Source organism: Nesoenas mayeri, assembly GCF_963082525.1.
Source record: "Nesoenas mayeri genome assembly, chromosome: 11".
Lineage (NCBI taxonomy): Eukaryota > Metazoa > Chordata > Aves > Columbiformes > Columbidae > Nesoenas > Nesoenas mayeri.
Window position 1 is genome coordinate 18,607,572 of NC_137563.1, and position 25,079 is coordinate 18,632,650.

At 39.4% G+C, this 25,079-nt stretch overlaps 1 protein-coding gene across 3 annotated transcripts in view; it reads right to left on the reverse strand.

The window, feature by feature from the left end:
- The window catches only part of UBE2Q2 (ubiquitin conjugating enzyme E2 Q2), a 45,858-nt gene that overhangs the window by 14,280 nt on the left and 6,499 nt on the right, over positions 1-25,079 (reverse strand). Inside the window, exons 2-6 of one of the 3 annotated variants that reach the window (XM_080350988.1) lie at positions 14,931-15,035; positions 8,429-8,533; positions 6,709-6,765; positions 6,418-6,504; positions 4,497-4,637 (exon numbers count right to left, since the gene is read on the reverse strand). In XM_080350988.1, the coding sequence (XP_080207114.1) occupies positions 4,497-4,637; positions 6,418-6,504; positions 6,709-6,765; positions 8,429-8,533; positions 14,931-15,035 (495 nt within the window). The remainder of the gene's footprint in view (positions 1-4,496; positions 4,638-6,417; positions 6,505-6,708; positions 6,766-8,428; positions 8,534-14,930; positions 15,036-25,079) is intronic. The other 2 variants (XM_080350987.1, XM_080350986.1) reach the window with 2 other exon arrangements.

A 25,079-nucleotide genomic window follows, 5' to 3' on the forward strand; every position in this document is an offset into this window, starting at 1 on the left:
ATTTAATCTCTCTGGTATTTTGATTTCCAAGATTCTGTGATTGCGTGATACAGCAGAGTGGCATCTTCAGTTTTGACTATAATGGTACTGAAATTAAAAACTTTCAGTAACTTGTTATATCCGGGTTATAATTCTAAAACTGAATTAAGATATAAATATCCAAGTATTCTTCCGAAGAAGTGGGACTTGTCACTCCAAGCAAGATAAAGCTCCTATTATTGCTACATTTGTGAGATAAAGACTTACAGTTGCAACTGTCTTAGAGATAACTGGCCAGTCATGGGATCAGACAGGTATCTGTCAGGTGGGGCTGATGCCAGGAAAAGAAAGGCATAGCCATTTGATCTGGAAACTGAAGTTAAAGGAGCTGCCAGAAAAGCCCCAAGTGACTTTTCTCCTACTAAGTAATCAAATAGGCACAAAACATCCCATCCTCTCCTGTTGAATGTACCTGTGGTTCTCTAGGACAAGCAGCGGGCAAGCTGGGGAAATCTCTGCTATGGGAGGTAAACACTTATGTGGACCATGTGCCATTTGCTCAGAGTTGCAAGTAACAGAAACACCTGCTATGTGAATTCCCAGAGCCAAAACTCGTGGACATGTAAAATATTCAAGAGATGTATCACTACAAGCTTGTCCTGTTCTCAAGTTCTTCCCCCTAAAGATGTGCTTCTACCAGCGTCAGAAACGGGAAACTTTTGTCCAAGTCATTATAAGCATTGTATTTTTCAGCATTTCAGGCTAAAAATTACCTGCTAAAACAAAACACAAACAATGGAAACTCCTCCAAGATAATAAAATTAAATCTATATATGACCCAAAAAGAGCTAAAGAATACAAGTTTGCTCTCTTGTCACTGAACTTTCTCAGTATTTGTGCAGAAGTACTTTCATTCTCAGAAGCTCAAGTAGGTCCATGCTTCAAGGATTAGACTGAAAATGGAAATGACACCTTAGACTTCATAAAATCTGAAGATGAAAGTGGAGACATTTGAGACTTCTAAAGGAAAGTGCATAAACTCCTCAGCAGGAAATGGAAAAAGCTAATAGCATTATCTACATAAGAAAAGCATTAATCTCTCCAACGACTGTGGGGAGAGACCTCTGCAGAGCAAGCAGCAGCAAGTTGTTAAATGTTTGAAGTTAATGATTCCAGTTCAAAGACCTTTTCTTATTCCCAGTAAGCAAGTGGTTCTTTAAAGTTATTACAATGTTAAGAGGATGATTAATTGTTGCTCCAAGTTATGTACTGTACCGCAAGCCAAAGTTTATTTCCTGATGCCAGCAAGAAGAACAAGATTAGAGATACTGCTGAGGAAGAAAATAGTTTACAAAGTTAGTAGGTACATATTCTTAACTTGTATAAAACACACGAACCTTAAAAACTCCTATGACGAAAGCCTTGAGCAGCAGAAAAGTGTCTGTAGTCAGCTAAGAATATATGAGAACAGGACTGCACACAGTCCTTCCCTATGGAAAAACCTTCAGCATGATCTGTAACTTCAACCTGCATTTCAGCCAACGGGAGAGAGGATGACCCATGGGTTTGGAACAAAGAACATGTCAAGGAATTGAAAAGTCTTCTGGCTGCGTTGTGTGCTGGTCAAAGCCTGACACAGGGCTCCACATCGCCTCTTCCAACGAGCAGCACGTAAACAGCTTTGTTTTAAAAGAGCTGCGTAGTTTATGTGAAAACCAGACTATGTTTAGCCATCACATTCAAGTTTGTAAAACTCATACTGTCCTTTAAGAAAAGCCACTGTGAAGGGCTGTACAGACTCAAAATTTGCTTTATGTTAGGATGTGAGCAAACTTCTGCTATCTTAGAGCATGCTTAACATGTTCTGTTAAAAGTCCCATGTTTTGGCAGCATAAAGGGGCATTGAAGTGCTACTAGGTCAACTCTTTCCTGGGTCAGTAGTGCAGCTCTAGTTCTTAAGCACTTAAGAGTAAACCCTCACAAGTCCTTTGAGAAATTATTTAAGCAGAGCAGCTATTTCTGGTGACCCACAAAAATACCACGGTTCCTGGGCAGCAGCTGAATACCCTGTTCCCTGTACTCAGCTGACCTTGTTTATGCACCAGCATCCACCGGAGCGGCCTGGCATGAGAAACAGCTATTATGTAAGTTGAGTCTGCTGTTGTCAAACAAAGCACCAGCAGCGGTCATTGCAGCTCTGCTAGATGTGGAAGGACAAGGCAAAAGGAAAGGCAAAATTTGCCAAACGGGAAAGAACAGATAGCTGAAGAAAACCTGCAGTTTCAAGAGGCTTTCCACATCAAGAAAGAATGCTGACACTACAAAACCTTTTTTCAGTTGTACTAAATTTCTAGATGACAGTAAAGCAGAACATGCCTTTCAGGCTGAGGGAGGATTTATTTTATTTAATAATTAAGGCATCTTTACCATTAGGTCTGAGTTATAAATACAGAAATATATAGAATTTCAATACGCATCTTCTCAAACTGTGAACATTTAAGTTAAATCAAAACTAATAAGAAACCGTTGTGTTTATTTAGTCAAGTCTTAAAACAGACTTCATTATATAGCAAAAGCAGTTTGGCATATTATGTTTAACTGCTTTTAAATACTGAAATGCTGATCAGGAATTGAAACACTGATAAAAGTGTTTCTATTTTATTTCCTTTGCAAAGCAGATGGCTACAAACAGAATCTCTTTTCCATGCTAAAGGGTCAGTAACTAAAAGGAAGGTGGTGTTTTGTTTCAGCTTTGTTTGTTTGTTGTTTTTTTTTCCCAAACTAGATGAAGTTATTTAGGGCCAGTAATTAATGACAGAAATAGTAAAGATTCAGCTACATAAAGGAGCCTTTTCCCTAAATTCTTATGATAACTAGATATATCAGGAGCGCACCCCATATCAAAAGCGGATTGGTTTGGCTAGGGCCAAGCACTTTGAACATATATAGTTCTCTCTACAAAAAGAAGCTTACAATAAAAATATATTAGATTCAAGAGAATTGTTAAGTGCAATTTGTGCTTTTTAGAAAATACTTCCCAGAAAAAAAATTATCAAGCATAAGAAAGAGAACAAAGCTGGTTTCTTGGGAAAAAATCCAGGTGTTCCCTACACACCGATCCTAAATCTTATTCCTTCCCTAGATACTTAGAGATCCCTGCCCTGTACCTAACCACTGCTCACATCCTCCACTATCAGCACATTTTTGTCTGGGTAGGATCTACATGTCTGCAGACTTACCAAACAGCACAAAAACTTAGGAGCTGACACAGTAGAGGGCACCAATTTAAACACCTTCCTTCTGTACAGATGACCTAGGAAAATTTTAGAACCCTTACCTTTGGTTGAAATTGGTCATGAACAGAATATTGAATTTCCTGCACTGCACATTTTAAGCCTCTAAGAAACAAAAGTTTTGATTTCTTTGGAAGCCAAGCTAAAGAAAATTAAGGTTGTATGACAGCAGCCCTCCTATGTGTACCTTTGAGAAGGTTCTCTGGAACCTGGCACTTGTGACACGACTTTTCTAAGCCTCTGGAGAACACACAAGTTTTTTCACAACTGCCTGCTGATGGGATGACTCAAAACTGTGATGACAAACCTGCAGAGCTGCTGATGGCCCCTTGCTTTATGTATTAAAAAAAACAAACACACAGCTCCTCCCTCCCCCAAACACACAATCAACAGCAACAAAACCAACCACAAAATAAAAGAAACACACACAAACCCAAACAACACCACCACCACCACCACAAACACACAACTTCAGTAATCTCCAAGTGGCATAGATACTACTGAAAGAGAAACTCATGCATAACATGGATTTAAAGTACAAATTCCTGGGTTTACAGAGAATATTAAGTCATAGATGACTTTTTATGCAGTCAGTTTTATATATGGCTTTATTTACTGTTTCAATAAGGGCTCAGCAACAAAAGTCATGCTTACAAGCTAGATGCTTTCTGCTGATTCTAGAAGGATGATTATTGTTCGTAACAAAGGCATCAAGCAAGAGACAGAGAGACAACCAAATAGATAGCTCTGGGAATCAGATGACCAGTTAAATATCATTAACAAGTGTGAAACCTGGATTTACATGTAAGAGTTGAGTCTAGTGAAAAGCTAAAAGATGCTTCTCCATCCAAAATGCCAAGAATAACCCAATTTCTTTGACAAAAGAAATTACGATAGGATTCTCCCAGGCTGAGGTAGAGTGCTTTGAAGTAGTTTTTGTGCCTCTGTGGGATGTAGACTGACAAGTAACTTCCCGTGCCAAAAGATTCAATGAAATATGAGTCCACTTACTAAATGACCTTGGAATTTCAGCTAGCCTATTCAAACTTCTCCAAAAATAGCTATTTAGGTCCCATAACTTGAGTTATTTGTCCTATATATTCTGGAAGTCAACTACAGGTTAATTTATGTCTAGGTGCATAGCGGTAGGCTTTATTTGCCAGAAACCATTTCTATTTTAAAGCCGTAAGTATGGTAAAGAAAAAACATAAATCATTCACTTACATTTAAGTGATCTTGCCTTTGATTTTTTCTGATTTTTTCTAAGATTGCGAGGTTCTCTTTTTCAATGCCTTCATCCTCAGATTTCTTCCCATCAACCGGTTCCTCCTCCTTCATATCATAGTGATCCAGATCTTCAATGTCCTACAGGACAGAGTAAAATTCACTGTCAATAACTATGCTCTTCATTCAACAAAACTCTCCCCAAATGCATTTAAGGATACAGTCACACACTGCACAGGACTATGTAGAATGCCATTTCTATTTTGTTTCAACTTCACTCTCTCAGCCAACAGTATTCACTGAAGTGTAGGGGGCCTTCAAAATACAAACAAGACCAAATTCATAAAATATTTCTGGTTACAGAAACAATCACAATAAAACCTCTGCAAGAACTTAAGGCTGTAGTGAATTAGCCATTAAGGCAAGAAGAAAACAGGAAGATAAGGCATTTTGAACAGGGCTTGAGAATCCACAAATACCCAAATTTAGGGTGTCTTCAAGGCGTTTCTAGAAGTAGACTCCTTTTTAATTAGAATCTTAGCTATATTACACTTCTGGCAAACAACAATTAACATACCTGGCAGGGCTACAGCAACCCTTCAAGAAAGTGAAATATTAGAAAGCTACATGTACTTTATTCAAGGTGAACATTTCAGCTGGCGATTAGACGCAGCATTAGGATGGCAGACAAAATTATGTGGTCAAATGTCCTGAAGACACGAACCAACATTTCAGTTCTGAGCTCTAGAGTAAGACACTAAAAAAATCTTCAAGTCTATTCTGGGACAGCGTTATTCTGTTGCAGAGGAGCACTCTGAACTTAAGACAACTGCCTGTACAGTGATTCAAGTGCTATTTGTGGAGAGGAGGGGAGGATGTAAACACCGTGAGATGAGAAAGGGAGCACTACAGCAGCCACACCAGCAAGCTGAGCACACAGCTATCAAACACATTCCAATACACAGCGCTCCACCACAGCCAGGGCTACTCGTTATGCACCATCTGTTGGCATGGCAGGAAAACCAGGCCAAAAATGCAAACTCAAGCATGTCTTAGTAAGAAACACCTAGCTGCTGCCTTTGACAACACTTTTCATTCCAGCCAGAACACAGTTTAGACTGAATATTCTTTAAAATGCTCAAGTTTCTCAAAATAATGGTATAGCCCTAGGAACTTTATGCTGCTTTTCAATTGAGAAATTGGACTAGGTTACAAGTTGAAGTGCCACACACAATGCCACCTGACACCTTATAAATAACGACGTGACAATTTGTTTGACCAAAATAACCCAAACAGAGTGCAAAAAGTTATTTACAAGCCTGAAAGGAAAAATAACCTTGTGGCACCAGGATATGGCAGTGTACATACTAGCTCTATAGAAACTCTGGCTCCAACAAGTGTGGTCTGCATCAGGCTACATGCCATGTAATAGATACTGTTTCAAATTAATTCCAGAACATGGGTAACATTTAGGTCTTTTCTAAAGGAAGATCCTCTACTCAAAGAATGAGTTATTCATTCTTACTACACACCTTCTTCATTAAAAGTCTAAATCTGAAGTGGTCAGAACAGTTTTCCTATAATAAGGCTATTTATAGTGGTTTAAAAAGGAGGCAACCTGGAGCTATTCTAACACGCTGTAGAAATAATTGAAAGGGGTTGTTCTCACACAGTAAAAAGCTCATTAAAAGGAGCACTGTGTTGCCAGACAGTGATATAAACCCATTAAAGTTTAGCATGGCTGCTTTGGATGTCCTTCCATTTCCTTCAATGTATTATAGTTAAAAACTATCTCACCTGTTTAATAAATCAGCAAACTGATTTACTCTTAGCCAGTCTGCTTCAATTTGGGAGGCACTCTCAACTCTACCAGAGCCAGTTCATGTGCTGCTTGAAATAGGAGTTAACAAAGCAAACTTACTGATTTGGCACACAGTGTTATGTATTGTTTGACTAAAGCACAAACAGATGTCCAACTCTCTGTATCCAAGTACCTCACAGCTGCGATCTAGGTTTAAGAAGAAAATTTCACTAGTTTTGTGGTTGAAGTGAAAGCTGACATTAAGGTAAACATCTAAATTTCAAATTATCTTTTCTGTTGAACTCTAGGGAGATTACATTTTACAGTTTGGTTTAATAATTAGCCAGTCACTGAAGAGCAAAATGCCAGAACTCTACTCAATTAGGATAACAATCTCGTATACACACATACTTCACCCATATCTTCTTCTTCCTCCTCCTCTGATGTAACTTCTTCTGTTGTTCCATTCTGCAATACAACAATGAGGTTTCTGCATAAATTGTGCGTTACGTTCCTTTCTTTCAAAACCAGGAAGTCTACTATCGAAGAGAAAGCCGTATATACAAAAGTTACACTTGTCGAGATTTGCAAAGGACTGAAGTCTAATGTGAAAGACACACAACGATGCTTTCCTGCAGCATGACAGCAAAGAGATTTTTGCACAAAGTAAAGATAAACTATGTCACAATTAAATTCACATTCTGTTCTAAGTGGAAATTTAAGATTCAGATAAGGGTATCCTATTCTGAGACGGTGACAAATGCAATAAGTCAAGTGGGTTATAACGCAAGATCTCTTAACCATGAAATCAGATCATGGCTCCAACTAGAATCCATATACATGATAGATCTCTGAAAAGAAAACAAAAGCCACACTACAAACTTTAGATCTCTAAAACTTATTGGGTTTTGTCTCACCACCCAAAACTTCAATGCAACGTCTACTACCATCATATAGCCATTGTTACTAGATTGTTGGAGAAAATACCAAAACAATACATGGAGTTCATTTTCCACGGCTTTCCATTTCAGGATACCGCTTCAAGCTCAGCAAGTCTGAGCTGCAGAAATACTCAGGAACATTCTGATACACTTGTGCTCTGCGTACTCTTCTTTGGCAAGCAAGGAATGCCACTGTTGCAGACAATGCAGGGGACTAGATGGATCTTTGGTCTGACTTACTAAGACCACTTTCATTTAACTTGCAAATTATCTGACATTTCTGGCTAAGAAACCTTCCACAGGTCTGTTTTTGAGTTTCAGAGCACAAGACAGACTGTTCAATGAAGCTTCTTCCTGATACTACAGGCCTATTGCCTTACAGTTGCACTGCTATGTGGGTGGCTGAGAGAAAAGACCTATAGGATTACAATTTGGCACATGACCAAAATAAAGAGAGTTATTTGTCATTACTATAGTACTGTCACCACAGGGAAACCATCTGCTAAGCTACAGGAGTTTTTAGAAATCATGTCATCTTAACACGTATAAGCAAAAGAAGGTAACAATCTTATTAAAAATACAAAAAGAACAGTTAGGATCAGTTACCAGTTCTGTTTTCAGCACAATACAAAACATTTTGGTTAAGCAGAACATTTCCCAGCCCTTCATAACTTCTCATTTGTCAACTGCACAAAAAGTAAACAAGGCACCTCAGCTACTCCCTACCCAAAGCAGCATATAGTCTTGCTGTCCCATGTCTCCGCAAGGGACTGAAGAGGAAGGAAAACACCAATAGCAGCTCAGCCAAGTGCACACTGTAAAACATACACTCTTCAAGAAAAAGCAAACAGTGTTTAATCCCACTTACATTTCAGAACAAAGTACCTTTGGGAAGCACTGAATGCACAGCGATTGGCTTGAACAATATTTAGGATGGAATTAAACTGACAGCACTGGTATTGCCTGCACACCTTTCAATGACACAAACTCCAAAGGCAATTGTGTAATATTATCACAACATTATTAAATTGATTCTGCAAATGAAATTCAGATTGAGGACACCATGAAGCAACAGTGCTTCCTATCTCCAATCTGGCTTACAGAGGTGCAATCACTCCCACCATCTTTTTTCTTGGAGCTGAAACACAATTCCTTCATTACCACAAGGTGTCCACAGCTTTTTAATTTACCTGTCCAGCTGGTAAAGGTTGATCTAACATTTCAACATCTGGATGCTGAGGAAGATTATATAATCTGCAGAGGTCACATATTAATCGCTTCAGCTGTTGAAGAAGCTATAAGAAAAAACAAAACACAGAAACATCTAAGAAAACATGGAAATATCTATTTAAACCACAGCACAGAACAATATATTTTGAGTTTTCTTCATATGTTGGTACTGAACTTTCAGTCAGTGTTCACCATTTAAATCTGCACACACTGGAACCAAGTCTGAAGGCCCTTTTTCTCTGTAGTCATTGTAATAAAATTCCCAATATGGGAAACCAAAGATGTTGGCAAGTTAAAGATAACTCCAATTCATCTCCTCATGTCAAGCGAACAAAGTCATGAGCAAAATAATGACCTGGCCTGGCAGCATCATTCATTCTAGGCATAGGTCACTCAGCCACAAATTGCTAGGGAATAACCTAATGGTCATATTCTGTGAGACAAGATGGTCCATTCTGGTTCCCTAGGTTAAAGAACCATGTCTTTGAAAAAACAAGGAGGAACAGTTTGATTTCCCACATCCTGAATCCCTTTCTAGGGCACACCAGTGAGGCACCAGAAGCAAGTCGGACACTGTACAAGGCACAGAAACCAGCTCAACCTCTCTTGTCAGGCTGAGCCCAATCTGTTACCATCATTGATTTCTGTTTCCAACTTTCACCATTACACTGGCCGTATTCTGCTAACTGCAAAACATGGGACACCTTTCACTCACTGGAATGCTATCCAGAAAATAAGTTTAGTTCTGCAGAAATAGGGAAACACTGTTTGCCTCTTGATCACCTCACTAAGTGGAGTTCCCCAGCTGTCAGCTTTCTCCAGGCAGGCTCAGATTCTCAGTTAAGGTCAAGACCACAAGACTGTCCTACTGCATTCCCTAACTTTTCAAGGTCTATGTCAGGAAAAGAAAGGACTGCACAATACATTTGCAAAATAGTTAACACTTCACTATTAGCAGAATTATACCCTAGATGAAGCCTGCAAACATTATACATCCATTTACGGACTTTTTTTGCAGATCATAAAGGGACTTTTTCTTGCCACTGGCAGAAGGCAGTGTGTGAGAGCCATTTCTGCACACGTACCCTTCAGCTGCACTAGTAGGTACACTGAGGGCAGCAACCCCCACTGCCCTTTGGGACCTCTCTGGAAAGGAGGGAGACTCAATGTGCCCTCACCCAAAGAACAGCACAGACTGCATACCCTGAAGGAATGATACCTCTACACCGCTATTTTGTGTTTGTATACTGTATTCCTTAAATATACAATAAACTAAGATATCTAAGAAAAATCCAGTCACTCCCAAACATTCTACGTGTCTAAAGCCTTGCTATTGGGCAGTTTAAATGCTCTTACCTTACCCTATTGCAAGCAAAAATGCAGCCTCTCTGGGGTTAAGAACTCATTTCCCAGCCCAAATCACTCACAGTGAAAAGCAAATGTTGCTGCTATGCTACCTGGAAGCTTCAGTGCTTTTCCCTTTTCCAGTAGAATTCAATGCTCCTGTTTGATCAGAATGTTATTTATTCATCGAAGGCCATGAACTGACATACCAGCTGGTGTTACAAGAATTATGTTCTCTATCACACCAAGTTTGCTGTTTCTGCATCATTCAGGACAGTCATCCTTAACTCAAAAATAAAGCAGATGACACCAAAAGAACCGGCGTATCAGCAACGCATTTCTTGTGAATATATACACGAGATGTGACAGTTTGTGTTGCCAGAAGCTTTCTGTAACAATCAAATTTCTCAACAGTGTTAAGACTCTTAGACCTGTTTGAAACATCCTGGGTGTCTGAAACATCAGGAAATCTTTTAGGAGGCAGAAATCAGGTTAATAAATAAAAAAAAAAAAAAAAAGTTGACGGATAGAATCACGGATCTTAGAATTATTCTCAAGATGTTTAAGATGCATAAAGATGCACTACTATACATTTTATTGAGAAAAGTTTTCTCTGCACAAACAACACTGCCCCATGGAGAGCTGGAGCATAAACGATAACATTTCAGGAACTGAGTATTTCCTCACGTAGCTATGTAAAGCTAGGCAAGCCATTCACTTGTTTACATCTGTCGAGAAGCAAACAAAAAAAATCTAAAGAGTGGTGGAAGAGTATCACCACTGGTGTATGGCTCCAGCAGCACGTTTTCACCTTGGCATTTGCACTGGCACCAGAGATGACACAACCACGAAGCAGCTTACGAGCTGAGGCAGATCAGTTCCTGATGTGCTCCAGCACATGAGCACCGGCTTCACCGCAGCGCGGGCAGCAGGAACGTGCAGCTGGGAGCGGGGACCCCCTTCCAGCACAGCAGCCTGCACTTCAGGCTTGAATATTGCACCTGTCAAACTGCACTTTCATTCTTATAGCTGAGTTGTTTTGCTCAACATCAGTTTCTAAGATCTGCAAAGGTGGTGGCAGAGCAAGAAGCTGATCCCACCTCTACAACCCTTCTTCCTTATAATTACATTTTTCCTCCACAGAAATTCATTTCATACCCTCGATCCTTCCGCCACGGATCACCATCTCTGTTATCCCTTATGCTCTGCTCATACGTATCAAAAAAATCACAGGACAATCTGGACCAAAAGGCACGTCTGGATGTCACCTGCTCTAAGCAGGGCCTAGCATGATTTGGGGTGTCTTAATGGCACAAGAACAGACTGTTTCAAATGGGATAGCACATTTCTGCCATGTATTAATAACTTAAATGTATTTCCAGACTAACTTCACATGCTCAGCTAATGTGAAATGAATGCTTCACACACAGACTTTGATGCTACTGAGAAAAGTGGGCTGTCAGCATACCAAAAGTTACCCTGGAGCACAAACTGCCTAAAGCAGAAACTAAACAGCAGCTATAATGCAGAATCCACAGGGTATTAAAGGAGCAATGTAAATAGCTAGTAGAAGGTAAATGCTCAAGAGACTAAATACAACGACAAATTTATAAATGAATTATTTTGACTATAATTAATATAAAAATAATAAAAATATAGACACATATCATATACACATCTATAACATAAATTCTAATACTTCAGGAGTTCTAAGAAGTTGGTTGTTCTTAGGGACACCATAATGTTGTTTTAGAACACAAAACCACCTCTTAGAATTTTTTCTTTCCTGTATTATCTTAGACATCTGAAAACAGTTTAGAACATGTTTTCTGAAATCTACCCTACATTAGGAGGCCTTTTTATGCATGAAGAGATCTTTCCAATGCAGTATGAAAGCATTAGCCAGTTTTAGGGCACCGCTAATGATATTAATATACTGCTGGGTTCACTAAAAACCACCTTGTTTTCTGATAACCACGAAACATGGACTCAAGAAGTATAGTGTAAGTCAACATGTGTTCTACATGTTATCTATATCTATCTATATATACACACACTATATCGGTATGAACATAAATGAATCAATACATCTTAGCCTGCCACAGAAGGAAAGTGCTGAAGAAGGATAAAAGAGGGAACAGAGGGAAGCGATACCTGTCATTGGGAGCGCGATTGCTACTGAGCCAGCGGGTAGGCTGTGGCAGTAGCCGGCCTTGCACACTCAGCAGTTTTGGGCAGTTTCAGAGAACAAAGCAAAGCTGCTTCCTGCGTTTCGTCTCTATGATCCACAATACGCAATCAGTTGCTGCCACATCAGTAGTTTGCAAGAGCCAGCGTTCTCTCCTGAAATGCCATCATGCGGGACTAAATCCAAATTCTGAACACAGCAGCAGCGTGCTTATGCACAGCGGCTTATCCAAATTGTACATACTTATGCTGGGATGCTTTTGTTGTCTTCCACGTAAGTTTAAGCTCTCAAGGTGTGGACGGTGTGAGAATTAAAGCTACCCATATAAATCCATTTCACTATTGGCTTTAAAAAGCAAACCTCCAAATCATGTAGAGTTATATTTAATAACCCATGAGGTTTGAGACTTTAGACTTGCAACTATAACTTCTGATATTTTACACAGAAGAACAAAAATGAAGTAGGATGTATCTTTTGCGTGGCACAACCACTAGAAGGCAAGTGTCAGTTCCAGCTCCCTACCAAATCTAATATCACACTGATTTTCAGAATCTGAAAAGGAGTTCAGGAGACATCAGGGGTCAGAGAGAATTCTGTAGCCCCTTCATCTGCTGATTATAACTCGTCCAAAATGTACTGTCAAGCCGCTAGAGCCTCCAAACCTAATGCTCTCTATGCTGATCATGTTCTTAACAACCTTTCAACATCTGTAGTGTCTTGACAAATTTTCATAGCAAAAAGCACCATGCTGATGCCAAGGTAAGGAACACCCACAGAAGATCTTCCAGGGAATGCGTGCATTTTAACAAACTAAACCAGTTTTCCTTCTACCATGTCAAACAAGGCCTCCATATATACAACCTTGTCAAAATTTTACACCTGAAGAGCACATTCTTCAGTTTCCCAAACAGCTGATACCTGTCAAAAGTTACAAAGGAAGAAGAAAGGGAAACGTAATACCAGAGAATGCTAAATCCAGGTATATGTGCTGGAAGTGCTTTTAGCACATGTTCACCGTGCTCCGTTGAGCTCCTGGAAGAGTTCAACATAGTTTCCCATTCAAAATTTGACTGTTCCAATGATTTTATGAATTTAGAGAAACACAGCCCAAGTGATCCTTTAGCTTCAATAAATTAAATGAAAACTGGTTTGAAACAGTCTCAAAGTCTAAATTGAATGGAGTTGTTGGGAGATTGTATGATAAAAGAGAAGCCTCTGGATATCTACAAGTAGCTCCTTAGCCCTTCCTACCCTACTTGAAGAAGTTGTGTGCGAGTTGCTCCAGCGTCCCTGAAGGGGATGGATGGAGTTGCATGAGCAAAAGTTGCAGGGCAAAAAAACCAAACCCAAAGCCCAGAAAGCCAAGCCTTTCGAGCAAAACAAAGGAAGATTTTGTAGTTTAAGTATTTGTCTCTTCAACCACTCCCATCTGTATTCGTCTTGGCATAACATGATGTGGGGTGGATTCCTGAGGAGCCAATGGGCCATCCGCAGGTGTCTCTGACATCAGCCCACCAGCTTGTACACAGGCAAGTACAATCTTGATATCAGAAGCTGTTTTCTCACAACATACATGAGCAGCCTGTGTGCATATGCAAGTCAGCACAGCAGGTTCTATGCAGGTGTGCGATAAAGCTTCCCGGCCTATGGCAAGCAAACCTGTAGGTAGCTAAACATAGCAAACACCTTGTTTAAAATCTTCAAGTCTAAAGCTACTAGTCATACCAGCTTCAAGCTGGAGAATCTCCCAAAAAGGGCATTTAAGGCAAAAGTTGATTTGGCCACATTTTCTGCTACTATACTATGCTGTATGTCTTTCTAGGCAGAAGTCACAAACACTAAGAGAACTATAACATTCTTCTAAACATAATTTACTATGAAGTTTAGGTTGTAAGAAGAAAATACACAAGTAATACGGTCTGTATCCTGTAACCAGATCAAACATAATACACTGAAACACTGATGCTTCCCTGCAGTGTCCCTTTGTTTTTAACTATGGCAAAGCCCACTGAGACTCTCACTTGCATCAGAAATAATTAGAAAACTAACAAGTCAAATGCTTTCTAAATTCTTTAGAAAAAGAAATTAACACATCCTTATTTAAGGTAGAGTATGCTTGATTAATATTATCCCAGTAAACACCACAGGCAAGTGATTTCACGAGAAAGAACATTCCAAATTTTTCCCAAACCAGGCATATACCAAGGTCAGCACATAATCCATGTTCTTTGTGGAACAAATTGCATGCGTACTGAAATTGTTCTTGAAGTAATATTCAAGGACACTTTCCTGCATAGAGTATGATGTTAATTTTTTATATATATATATATATATATGCATATATACACACACACCTCCTATCACTACATCAAAAGGGTTCTCAAGTAAGATATAATGCCAGACAGTTTTCTGAAATACAAAACTACCATTAGAATCTGTGCAAAGATTTGCTTTAAATAGCAATCGTCCAAAGTCACAGCACTGTTCAAAGTTATCACTGTCTAAGGAACATCCAGATGAACCAGAAGCTATCAAGTCAAGTTGTCTTTACTGAAACCAGGAATCCTTTGTATTAGTTACCATAACAGCCATGTTTTGGAGAATATACATTCTCAAGAACACAAAGCTCTTGCCTCCATAATTGATCTACGTGCAACCAGAAGAGCTGTTTCATTTAGTAGTTTTAAGTTCTCATGCATTTCACTAATTAATTATTTTCAGAAAACCTTAAACAGTGTAATTATTGGGGCCGAAACTCAACATCTTTCAATGAACAAGCATTTAAGCCATTTTCTCCTCACCCCAAATCTTTCGTATTACTTTTTGTTTTACTTGTGTTTACAAAAACCCCCAAACAATCCCCAAACTTAACTGATTTAATTGCTTGTTAATGTGACAAATCTAAATAAACACCCAAAACACTTGCTCACCAGAGTATTGCTCTTCTTAATATCTTCTAAACGCTCTAAGACTGAAGTCAGGTTTGGGTCATCTGATTCTACAAACCATATTGGTGATGAAGAGGGGTAAGACTCCTGTTAAAACAAACAAACAAACACAAAAGACCCAACAAATAAATAAACAAAAAACCCATAAAGCTTTTAAAACTCATTCACCCCCAAAAATTTCACCACGCAGTATTGACACCACCTTTTATCTTACTCTAAGTCAAGCAACATAGTATTTTTTAACACAGCATTTTTAGCAACACCAGAGAAGTTGAAAGTCATCAAACCAACCCGTTCTTCTAGTATTTCAGCCTATTTTCATCTTGATCAGATGATGGACAAAGGGAGAAATTTAGAAATCAAATACAGGTGATTATTACCAAAAAATGGAATCACAAGTAGTATGTGTGAAAGAATGAAACCATATCAACGCGAATTTTTCATCAAAGTATAGATTCTTCCAAACAAAAGCTGTGAAAGGAACAACACCTGGAGTCTTCAGATTTCCTCCTTAAACAGGATTATTCAAACAGTCCTAGCACTGGCCCTCAGACTGAAGCACCAGAGTTCACATGTCCCGCTTTAGAGGACAAATTAACAGGTAGAACACAATGGTAAAAAATCTGCAATTTTATGTTTGTACCATCAAGGCTCATAGAGGACTTTCCACAGTCGAAAGGTTTCTCAAACCATATACTGCATACAGCCCTATCAAGAAAGCTTACAGGATAATTTTCTTTCATCAATAGAGTCCTACGTTTGTCATGCAGGTGACAAAACACATTGAGATCAAATGGGCTCAAAAAGCGTACTGAATTTTCCAGAACAAGCCATGGTTAGGGCGTGTACAAAATACGGACCTGATGTGGCCCACAAGTGCTCATACAATCTATGCCAAGTGATTTTTCTGTCACAAGTGCCAACGCAGGCAGCCCCTGAAAAGGTGCCAGAAAGCCCCTTCCATAGAAAGGTCAGCAGAAGCCCTTTGCCTCTTGTTTAGATGTTCCAAAAAGCAATTCCAATTTTTTCCTATCACGGGTTTGGTAACACTGTGAGGATGGAGGAAATCATGTAGCTTCCAACTCAACAGTTTCATATCATTAACGTGTTTTGATTTTTTTTTGTTTTGTTTTAGTTACTTAGAGCATTCTCCACTTCTCATCCATTTAATTACGTTTTAGTAGCTGAAGACTAATTGCTGAACCTGTTTTATCACTCAGATATTATCTTCATATCCACAGGTCTTACAAAATAAAGAGGGAATTTTCATTCATTTTCCTCACTGCAGTTTAAAAGGAAAAGTTCCACTCAGTCCAGAGATGACAAATTGCTTCATTCTTTAACACTTAGAGCCAAGGTTCCTACTGCTACCCTAACAGGTGACTCCAAAACAGGCACTATGCTTACAAATTTGCACTCTTTCTTGATTGCCTGCTATGTTTTCTGCCTCCCTATCTTAAACTGGCTTCTGTCCTTTCAAAGATACTGAGTTTATCAGAATGCAGAATGCTACCCATTTGAAAACTGGAGAAAAACACGAGCACATTAGAATTGGCTTTTAACGTTAAGAATCTTACTTCCTAACTGACCTTTCAGCTGAAGTGCTGAATCTCATAAAAGAAACCATGAGACTAGTTAAGGGACATCAGCTTTGGCAAAACAGACTATCACAGCAAAGTCCTCACCTGGCAGTGTGCTCCAGTGGCCTAGAATTCCTACCCCTAAACTAGAAGCCTTTGCATGAAATTCTTTTTAGATGAGCTCAGACCTCCCCTCCAAGTTTATATTTACTTTTTAAAATCACAGCTAAAAATACCTTAGAAGAACACCTGATATTCCTAGTATCTTTATGAAAAGACAAACTGTTTACATCTTTCAGCTTCACTTTGAAGTGTATCATACCTGAATCAGAGACCTTAGAATACCTGTTCTTGATTAACTAAGGCCTCATCTCAAAAGTCTGTCAAGAAAGTCCAGTGCTCAGCTTGCCAAGATTTTAAAGCTAAGGAAGGCAAACAGATGGGTAGTTACATGTGGTTTAATCACTTTCTTCCTTCACCAAATACAGTATCTTGGAAAAGTCTCTTTTCTCCTCAGTTTTACTTAAGACACTCTTGAAAGACTAACCACTGTCATCGCTGGAGAAACAAGACTGGGTTCCCAAACTATTATTTCTTGGAGCTACACCTAATTCCAGATATTGCAGGCTTTGTACTGGTAACATCTCACTCATTTTTAATAACACATAACCTACCTGTAAACTCTCCTGCAACAGTGCAATATTTTTACCTCTGACTGTCATACTGCATGCTAGACCTTCATGCACATTGGGGAACATGAGAAGGGAGACTCTGCAAACTGTGGCCCTGCTGCCTGAACACTTGTCTGAAACAGCTGGTTTTGAGACCTGAATTTCTGTGGCCAGCTCATTCAGTTAAGAGAAAGACAACAGGGTAAACACGACTACTGTAACTTTAGATTATACCAACGTTGCCATCACAAAATACAAAGACCAAGTAAAAACCCATCCCAAGATCCATTGAGTCATCTGCTTCTTAAAACCCCTGACTCATTAGAATAAAAATATTGTCCAGATACAGTCAACATTTGAACTGTGTATGTGCATTCTCCTAGCAGTTGCTGGGGGCGGGAGTTGTGTTTTTGTTTTTTGTTGTTTGGTTGGTTGGTTGGTTGGCTGTTGTTTGTTTGTTTGTTTTTTGTTGTTGTTGGTTGGTTGGTTTTTAATCAGGTATTTGTTAATGATGTTCGGTCAAGCCTAAACAAGTCTATTAACTGCACTGATTTAGAGAAGATAAACATCTGTCAGTCCACTCTTCTGAACTGTAGTATCTGGAATCTGAAGACAGAATGAAGCTCAGCTGGTCACTGGCCATGTTCTTCTTTTCTAACCGTTGTGTTGCTCCTTTCTCCTAACCCACAGTATGGCATTTGTTTGTTGGAGTCAGTATGTATCCCAGTCTGCGGGGCCTATACAAAAATCTCCACCAAACGCATGCAGCAAACCCTCGTCAGCCAGGGCTGCAGCCGATAGCGCTGATGCCATGATCACACAATCCCACCACGTGTTCAAATACATCCCAGCGGCTCCCTGAATGTGCTGCTGCCTCCCGCACTCAATGACAGCCCTTCCTCCTCCTCTGCGCTCTTTCCAACTCATTCCATTTTTTGCAATGAAAGCAGGTCCTGCTGTATGTGAGAAAAAACACTAAGATTTTATACTCCCTGCATTAGTGTATAACACATATGAATTACTATACCCTAAATATGATTAAATATTCAAATCTTTAGTCTGCTTTAGCTTTTGAAACATGAATGGGAAAAACTAATTTATCAGAAAGGCTTTTTTTAAACACTATGTGAGCACATTCACTTATCTGTACCAGAAGATACTTCAAATTTTAGACTTCAGGAATACAGCTATTTAATTGCGTGTTCCAATTTTTTGACAACAGATGCTTAATATTAAAATACACATTCAATCAAACTTCCTGTTTGTTGCAACACATCTTAGTTCTTTAGACTTACCAATAAATACATTCATTTCACCTAAAACATAAGTGGCACTAAATTTCTCTAGATGTCTAAGTAATCCATATTTTTGGAACAGCTGAGTTTCATGTGGATATGAGTCACCCTATCTTGAAATACAGAATTCACACACAAACTTCAAGCATTCTGATCTTGAGATACAAACAGGCTCATGAGTTTGTAACACCATCGCATGCAATGGGAAACTAAGCTTGTGGTTGGTAAGGTCAAACGACTGAACTTCACACAAGCTAATTCTGTCGAGAGAATTAAGTTGGGTTTTATTTCTATAACTGCATCCTATAGAGAGAATAGATGGGTTTGGGTTGTTACACAAGCTTCCCCGATACAAAGACAACATTTAATGAGCAGAACCCCAGAAGAGCAGTCATTCTACTATTAATTTTCAGTGGCTTAAAAAAAGAAGCCCAAAACCAAACCAAACCACACACACAAGCCAACCACATTATTTTGGGCCTTTCACTACCCAGCTGACATACAGTCATTTTGCATCATCTAGTTCAGCTGCACAGGTATCATCCACATTAAGTGTTTGAGATCTTTTCTGTAACCGCTGTAAGACAACATTTTCCTGCTCTCTACACAGAAAAGCACAAGTTCCGGAGGAGGCAGAGGCTCCAAGGCTCAGGTTTGGGCAGCGCTGGCCGCGCGAGGGCTCGGGAAGATGTGACACGCTGAGATGACATCACACCTCGCAGGACCGAGGACAAAGGCTGCGTGTTCACCGCCGACCCACACACAGTCCCAATTCATGGGGTCATCGCTTCTAGAGAGTCTTTGTATTAACACCAGGACAGATTGGGAGCTTTGTCAACACAAACACTTCTATAGCAGAATGCAGCAAAAGAATTTAGCCTACTCATAAACATACAGAATACAAAGAGATAAAGCCCCACAGCTCCTGACACTGGAACAATTTCAAAACCTATCAAATCATTTAGGGAAAGCACAGTGTATGAGAAGAATACACACAGGATCTCACTGTTCAGACATCCCGTTGCATCCTCTAACGGTGTCTGCTAACATTTTACTCATAATTTTGCTTACCAAAAAAACAAAAGAGAAAGCAAAAAGTGACAGAAGATAACCAGGAGCATTAAAACAGCTTTTCCTGAGTGGAGATCTGTCATCTACGTATATCCTAGCTCAGCTTTCTCATCCTCAACAATAAGACCGTTTTACTTGCAATGTTATATAATCTTTATCCTGCTCTATAAAGCTGGAGTGACACAATTTTGATGGGAGTAGGAGACTTTTAAATGAGCCATTTCTAAATTACTACAATACTTTCGAAATTGCAGAGTTGCTGAACTAAACCAACACACCTTGCTCGCATTCCTGAGATCAGAACAACCTGTGCAAACAGTTTGCTGGGAGGTAACAGAGTAACCACTTCCTGTACACAACGGAGCCACTTTATCATGGCCAAATGGTAAGAAAACACATTTAAACACGTATCTTCACCATTATGACTTCAAAATCACAATTATATGCTGACAAATTCTTAATCTTCTTTAATTTCCAGATCATCTTAGATTGAAAATGTGTTTGGTTGGTTTAGTTTGTGGGTTTTGTTTGTTTGTGGTGGTTTCAGCCTCCTTAGCACACAGGCTGAACAATATCCAGCCAGTTTCATGTCTAAGTTTTTGCAAAATCTCCATCACTGACAGAACCTTGTTCTGTTCTTTTTACACCAGCTACAACTAAAAGCCAGGTGATTTTCATAACAGCACTTCTAACTTTTATCTTCCCAGTCCAACTTTTGTTGTCCACCCCCTTTTACTTCCAAATAACAGAACATCAAACCCCCAAATCTTTTAAACCGCTTAATTGCCTTGAGAAGGTTAGCAAGAGACCATTCTAGCTCCCACAAATCTTGGGAATGAAGTAAGTAAATCCTAATGTAAGAAGACATTTCAGAGGGCTAATGCCATCTCTGCAAGGTGAACACACCTGCAGCTATAAACACATATCAAGGAATTGATCTCAAACCATAGACAGCTTCCCCTCAGCAGACACTTGATGCTACCAAGTTTGTTTGAATTAAAGAGAAGAATTAAGATTTTAAAAATCAAATCAAATCCCACTGGTTAGGGATCGTGTACATTTCCTACACAAACATTCGGAAAAAAAATTGAACTATACAATAAGCTACAATTCAATATATATTATTTGAAATCGTTAGTCAATTCACTACTTATGAATTTTTCACCTGTGCCAACCTTAGAAAAGCCACAAAGCCAAACAACACAGAATTAATATTAACAAAAATACCAGGGCTTGAGAAGATATTATTCAAGCTAAAGTTCCAAAGTTTAGCTTGACGAGCATAAAACACTCGTACTTAGAGCTTCTTAAAAGAGCATGCGTTGTGATTACACAACTGCCAGACCGCTTCCCATTATTAGAGGCCGAGCTTTCCAAAGGCAGCTTAAGATGTAGGTAACGCATTTTCTACCACTAGATACTTGACTCCCCATGAAATCTACAGGCTGAGAACCTTTAGAAGTCAGCAGATTGTTGTCTGCCCTTCCAACCCTTTCTTAATAACTAAAAAATAAAATAACAAAGCATGAAGAGTCACTTTCAACTCAAGTTTTTTGATCTTCATTGGAAATAATCCAAATAAAACTACTTCCCAGAAACCTCAAGCTACTAAAACTCCCAAAATTTGTATTTTCAAGCATCCAGACATCACCATTTGCTCTGTTTTACAGGCTGAGTTATTGAACATACTACAATATTCTAACGTTTAATTCCCAAGTCCAAGTAAAAATTTGCACTTTTACATATGAAAGAATTGTCATTTCTTTAAGAATCTAACAGTTCAGTGACCCAGAGTTCTAAAAGACAACTTTATGCTGGGGCAGGGGGGGTAAAAATAAAATGTTGGGAACAGGGAAGAAGTAAAGTGAATTTTACTCACCTCTAATGAATAAGGGGAAAACTTCAACCTGCTTTTCCTTTTGAATGTTAAGATCATATACAACATACCATTAACTTGCCCAATGCATATAAACAGAAGGACATTTTTTACTCACTAGAGCCCAGTTAAACAGAGATCTTTAACTGTCTCTATCCCACAGAAAGCAAGTTTGTATTAGCTTTAATTTTCTTACACTCTTCCCTAAGTTAAAGCCTGACTTGTACTTGTTAAAACTCACACGTTTGGTAAGGCACCGGGTTCAACTAAACTACATGTATCTCTTGTAAACATATAAAAGTACTGCAATTCTACCCTCAAGTTTAATGACTGTACAAGACAGGCCCAGCTGAAGAGGTTTTAGTCAGAGCCCTGGAGACTGCAGAGCTGCATCATGTTGCACCTTTCCAGGGGGCAGCTGAAGGAATCCCCAACCCCGTTCTGCGCTGTTCTGTGACCGTGCTCGTCGCTGCAGAACCCAACACCTTCAGCAGCACGTGAACACAACACAGCTAACACAGCTAACAGGGCCGTGGGGTTCCTCTCCCACACCCTCCCCAGGGAATGATGCGAGTGTAGCAGAGTATCTTCGGCTAGAATTGTTGATGTTGTTAAATACAGCCATGTTAGAGAAGGCAGGGTCAACAACACGCGCCTCAAGAACAGAAAGACCACAACAAATCACAACTCTATAGGTGCCTGTAAAACTCACTCTACAACCACAAGTTGTCCCAAACAAAAATCAAGTTTTCTGTACAAATAAGCTCTACTGATTGTAGAAGGCTCCCCCAAAAGTCACCGCAGGGCAATGCTCCTGTTCAGAGCACACAAAACAGTTACGGACGTGACTTTTGCCTTCACGCCAGACACGCTCTTGGCCAGAGCAATGCAGCTGTTTCTCCAGCCAGATGAGCCACGGTGTGCCCCTCTGCACCTTCTACAGTCACCGTCTATATGAGGGCACAAGCACCACAGCATGTTTGTAAATGCACTTAAAGCCCAGATTATGGCACACTTCTTGCAATATACAGATTCAGCAGCATCTGCAAGTGCCAATATTCATAAGCTGGTAAGCACAGCATAGCTAAATTAGAGTGAACAGGGACAGTATTTCAACAGCATTTCACTTGTGCAAAAATTATTCCAAAACCCAAGAAGCTTGTAATTTACAGCTTCATCTGCACAAATTCTTTTGTCCAACCCATAGAATTCTTTTGAAATTTTATGGAATCTTTAACTTTTTTACTTTGGATACACTTAAGACAGGAAACAACAGTTTAAGGGGGAAAAAAACAAACAAAAAAACTAGAGAAGCAGCAAATGGTGCTTTCAAACAGGCATATACAATAGGCCAATAATTCCAAAGTTTGTGAAATAATCTAAACTACTTCTGTGTTTTACTTCCATGTCTCTATCCAGGTACACACATCTAAACCTCTCTATACTCAAACATCATTATCTTAGAAGAAGCCAAAACACATACAACCAAAGTAGCAAAGGCACAAACACCACTTTCAAACAGTCAGAAACATGAATGCAGATGCAGCATCACAGTTCTTACACTTCTTATGGTCAAGTTCTTTTGGTCAACTTTTTACAGCCACTTTTTGAACTACTTAATCTACACAAAATGTCCCAGCTGCCCACTCTGCTCTGTGAAATCACTCTTGGAAAAAACAGGTTTATCGGACTCTCTTATCTGTTGTTACAACCTCATCCACTCCCCTTACCAAACAAAAGGCAGCAGGCTACTTGTTATCCAGTATAGCATAACTACACAAAATTAAAATGTGAACTTTGACCATAAAAGCAAAAAATCCTTCTCAGATAACAGTTATCTTCACTGTGAAAAAACATTTTCTTCTCCAGGTCACCATCATAATGCAGCATGCCATCTATCTGTTCAAAGAAATTCACAGAATATACAAACACTCATTACAATTTTGCAGGGACCCATAGTAAAATCCACTCAGTGTTAACATACTGCTGCTCAAACACAACTCTTAGGTTAATACTAAGCAAGATTAGGTAACAGCACAGCAGGTGCCAGCTGTTCAGGAGCAGTGCGCAGGGTTTGAAAATGAAAACTGGGGTTGAGGGCCAACCCAGCTGAGGAGCTAAGGAACATTCCTTTGCCAATACCACCAACAGCAACAAATCAAGTCACAGATCATCCACACTGGAACCTGAGCAAAGAACACAGCAGTGCTGAAGACTAAGTGACTCGCTTATCATGAAGAAGGTTGTAGAGCTGAGACTAGAACCCAAATTTCTACCATAGCACCTCACAGCAGGTTGATGAACCACTCCTGCTCCTCACACACCAAAAACCCACTGTGTGCTTGCACTCTCATCTTGACAGTATTCAGAGGACGGTTGTTTCAGAACCCTCAGCCACAAGGGTTTCTCTTCAATGCATGCATTATACATGCACTCCAGCTGACAGTGTTTTACCACTTAAGCAGCTAGACACGTGCTAAAAAGAAAAGTATTTTGCAAATTTGGTTCTCTGATATTCTTTCATTACCAGCAGTACAGTATCTTATGTGTCCAAATTCCTGAGGGAAGACTGGTTACTTGAAACAAATTATCAACTTGTTCCAGTCATCAAGAGTTATTAATTACCTACTTCTGCAACTATACTAACAAGTACATTCAGAAAAGGTATCATCTACATCAGTGTCACAAAGCCAGGGTAGCAAGTAAATGGCTTCTAATACGGCTAGAACTGAAGAAGTGGGTATAACTAAGTTGCAACATGTCACTCTTTCCCTGACTTGAAAAGGTTTCCTAGCAGACGTGCTCTTGCCTTTATCTCCTAGACAGTTACTCCTCAGCATGCAAAGTCTGATGCCACTTCTGCTGCCACCCAAAAATCCCGACTTCCCCTTCCTCCTCTTCTTTCTCTTTACTTTCAGGAATTCATGTCTTTCAAGTGTAGCCTTCACATTAGAGCCTTTGACACGGAACTTTGTCCCCCATACACAAAATTTCAGTACCGTGGAGCTCAACCCATGTTTACCATGACTAAGTTAAATACCACACTCTTACCACAGTTATTTCCTACTTCAAAAATTCAAGGAAGCCTGTGGTGTCTTGAATTTGTTTCTAATGCCACCATACAAGTTCTGACAGAGCTTACGTTTCTGCCTTTCTGAATACACAGGAAGAAGCTATTGCAAGATCTATGACTGTATTGGAGTCTTTCTCTCAGAGAGGTTTAAAAAAAAAATCAGAGATCTGGGAGAAACTAGTCCAAACTACATCTCATGAAATGACACACTAACTGCTCTATAGCCCTTAATACACTGGGATGCCTTGTATGAATAAGGTAACAAAAAAGAAACAGAACACAAAAGATCATTATTTTAATGCCACACTTAAAAGATTACAGCTGGAAGCAAGAAATCAGTAAGACATATACTAACTGGTATGCTTGTTTCCAGCAAAGATCAACTGAAAACTATCCTGATCATATTAGCTTCAACAGTACTGAACGCAGGTAGGCTGATATAAGATCTAAATGTTAAATAGCCTCTCCTTATTAGCACCAGCCATTTAATTTTCCAGTTGTCTTCTATGAGCTGGTGACAGGTCATTTTCACCACTTCTACAAAGCTCGCAGCTTAAGAGATATC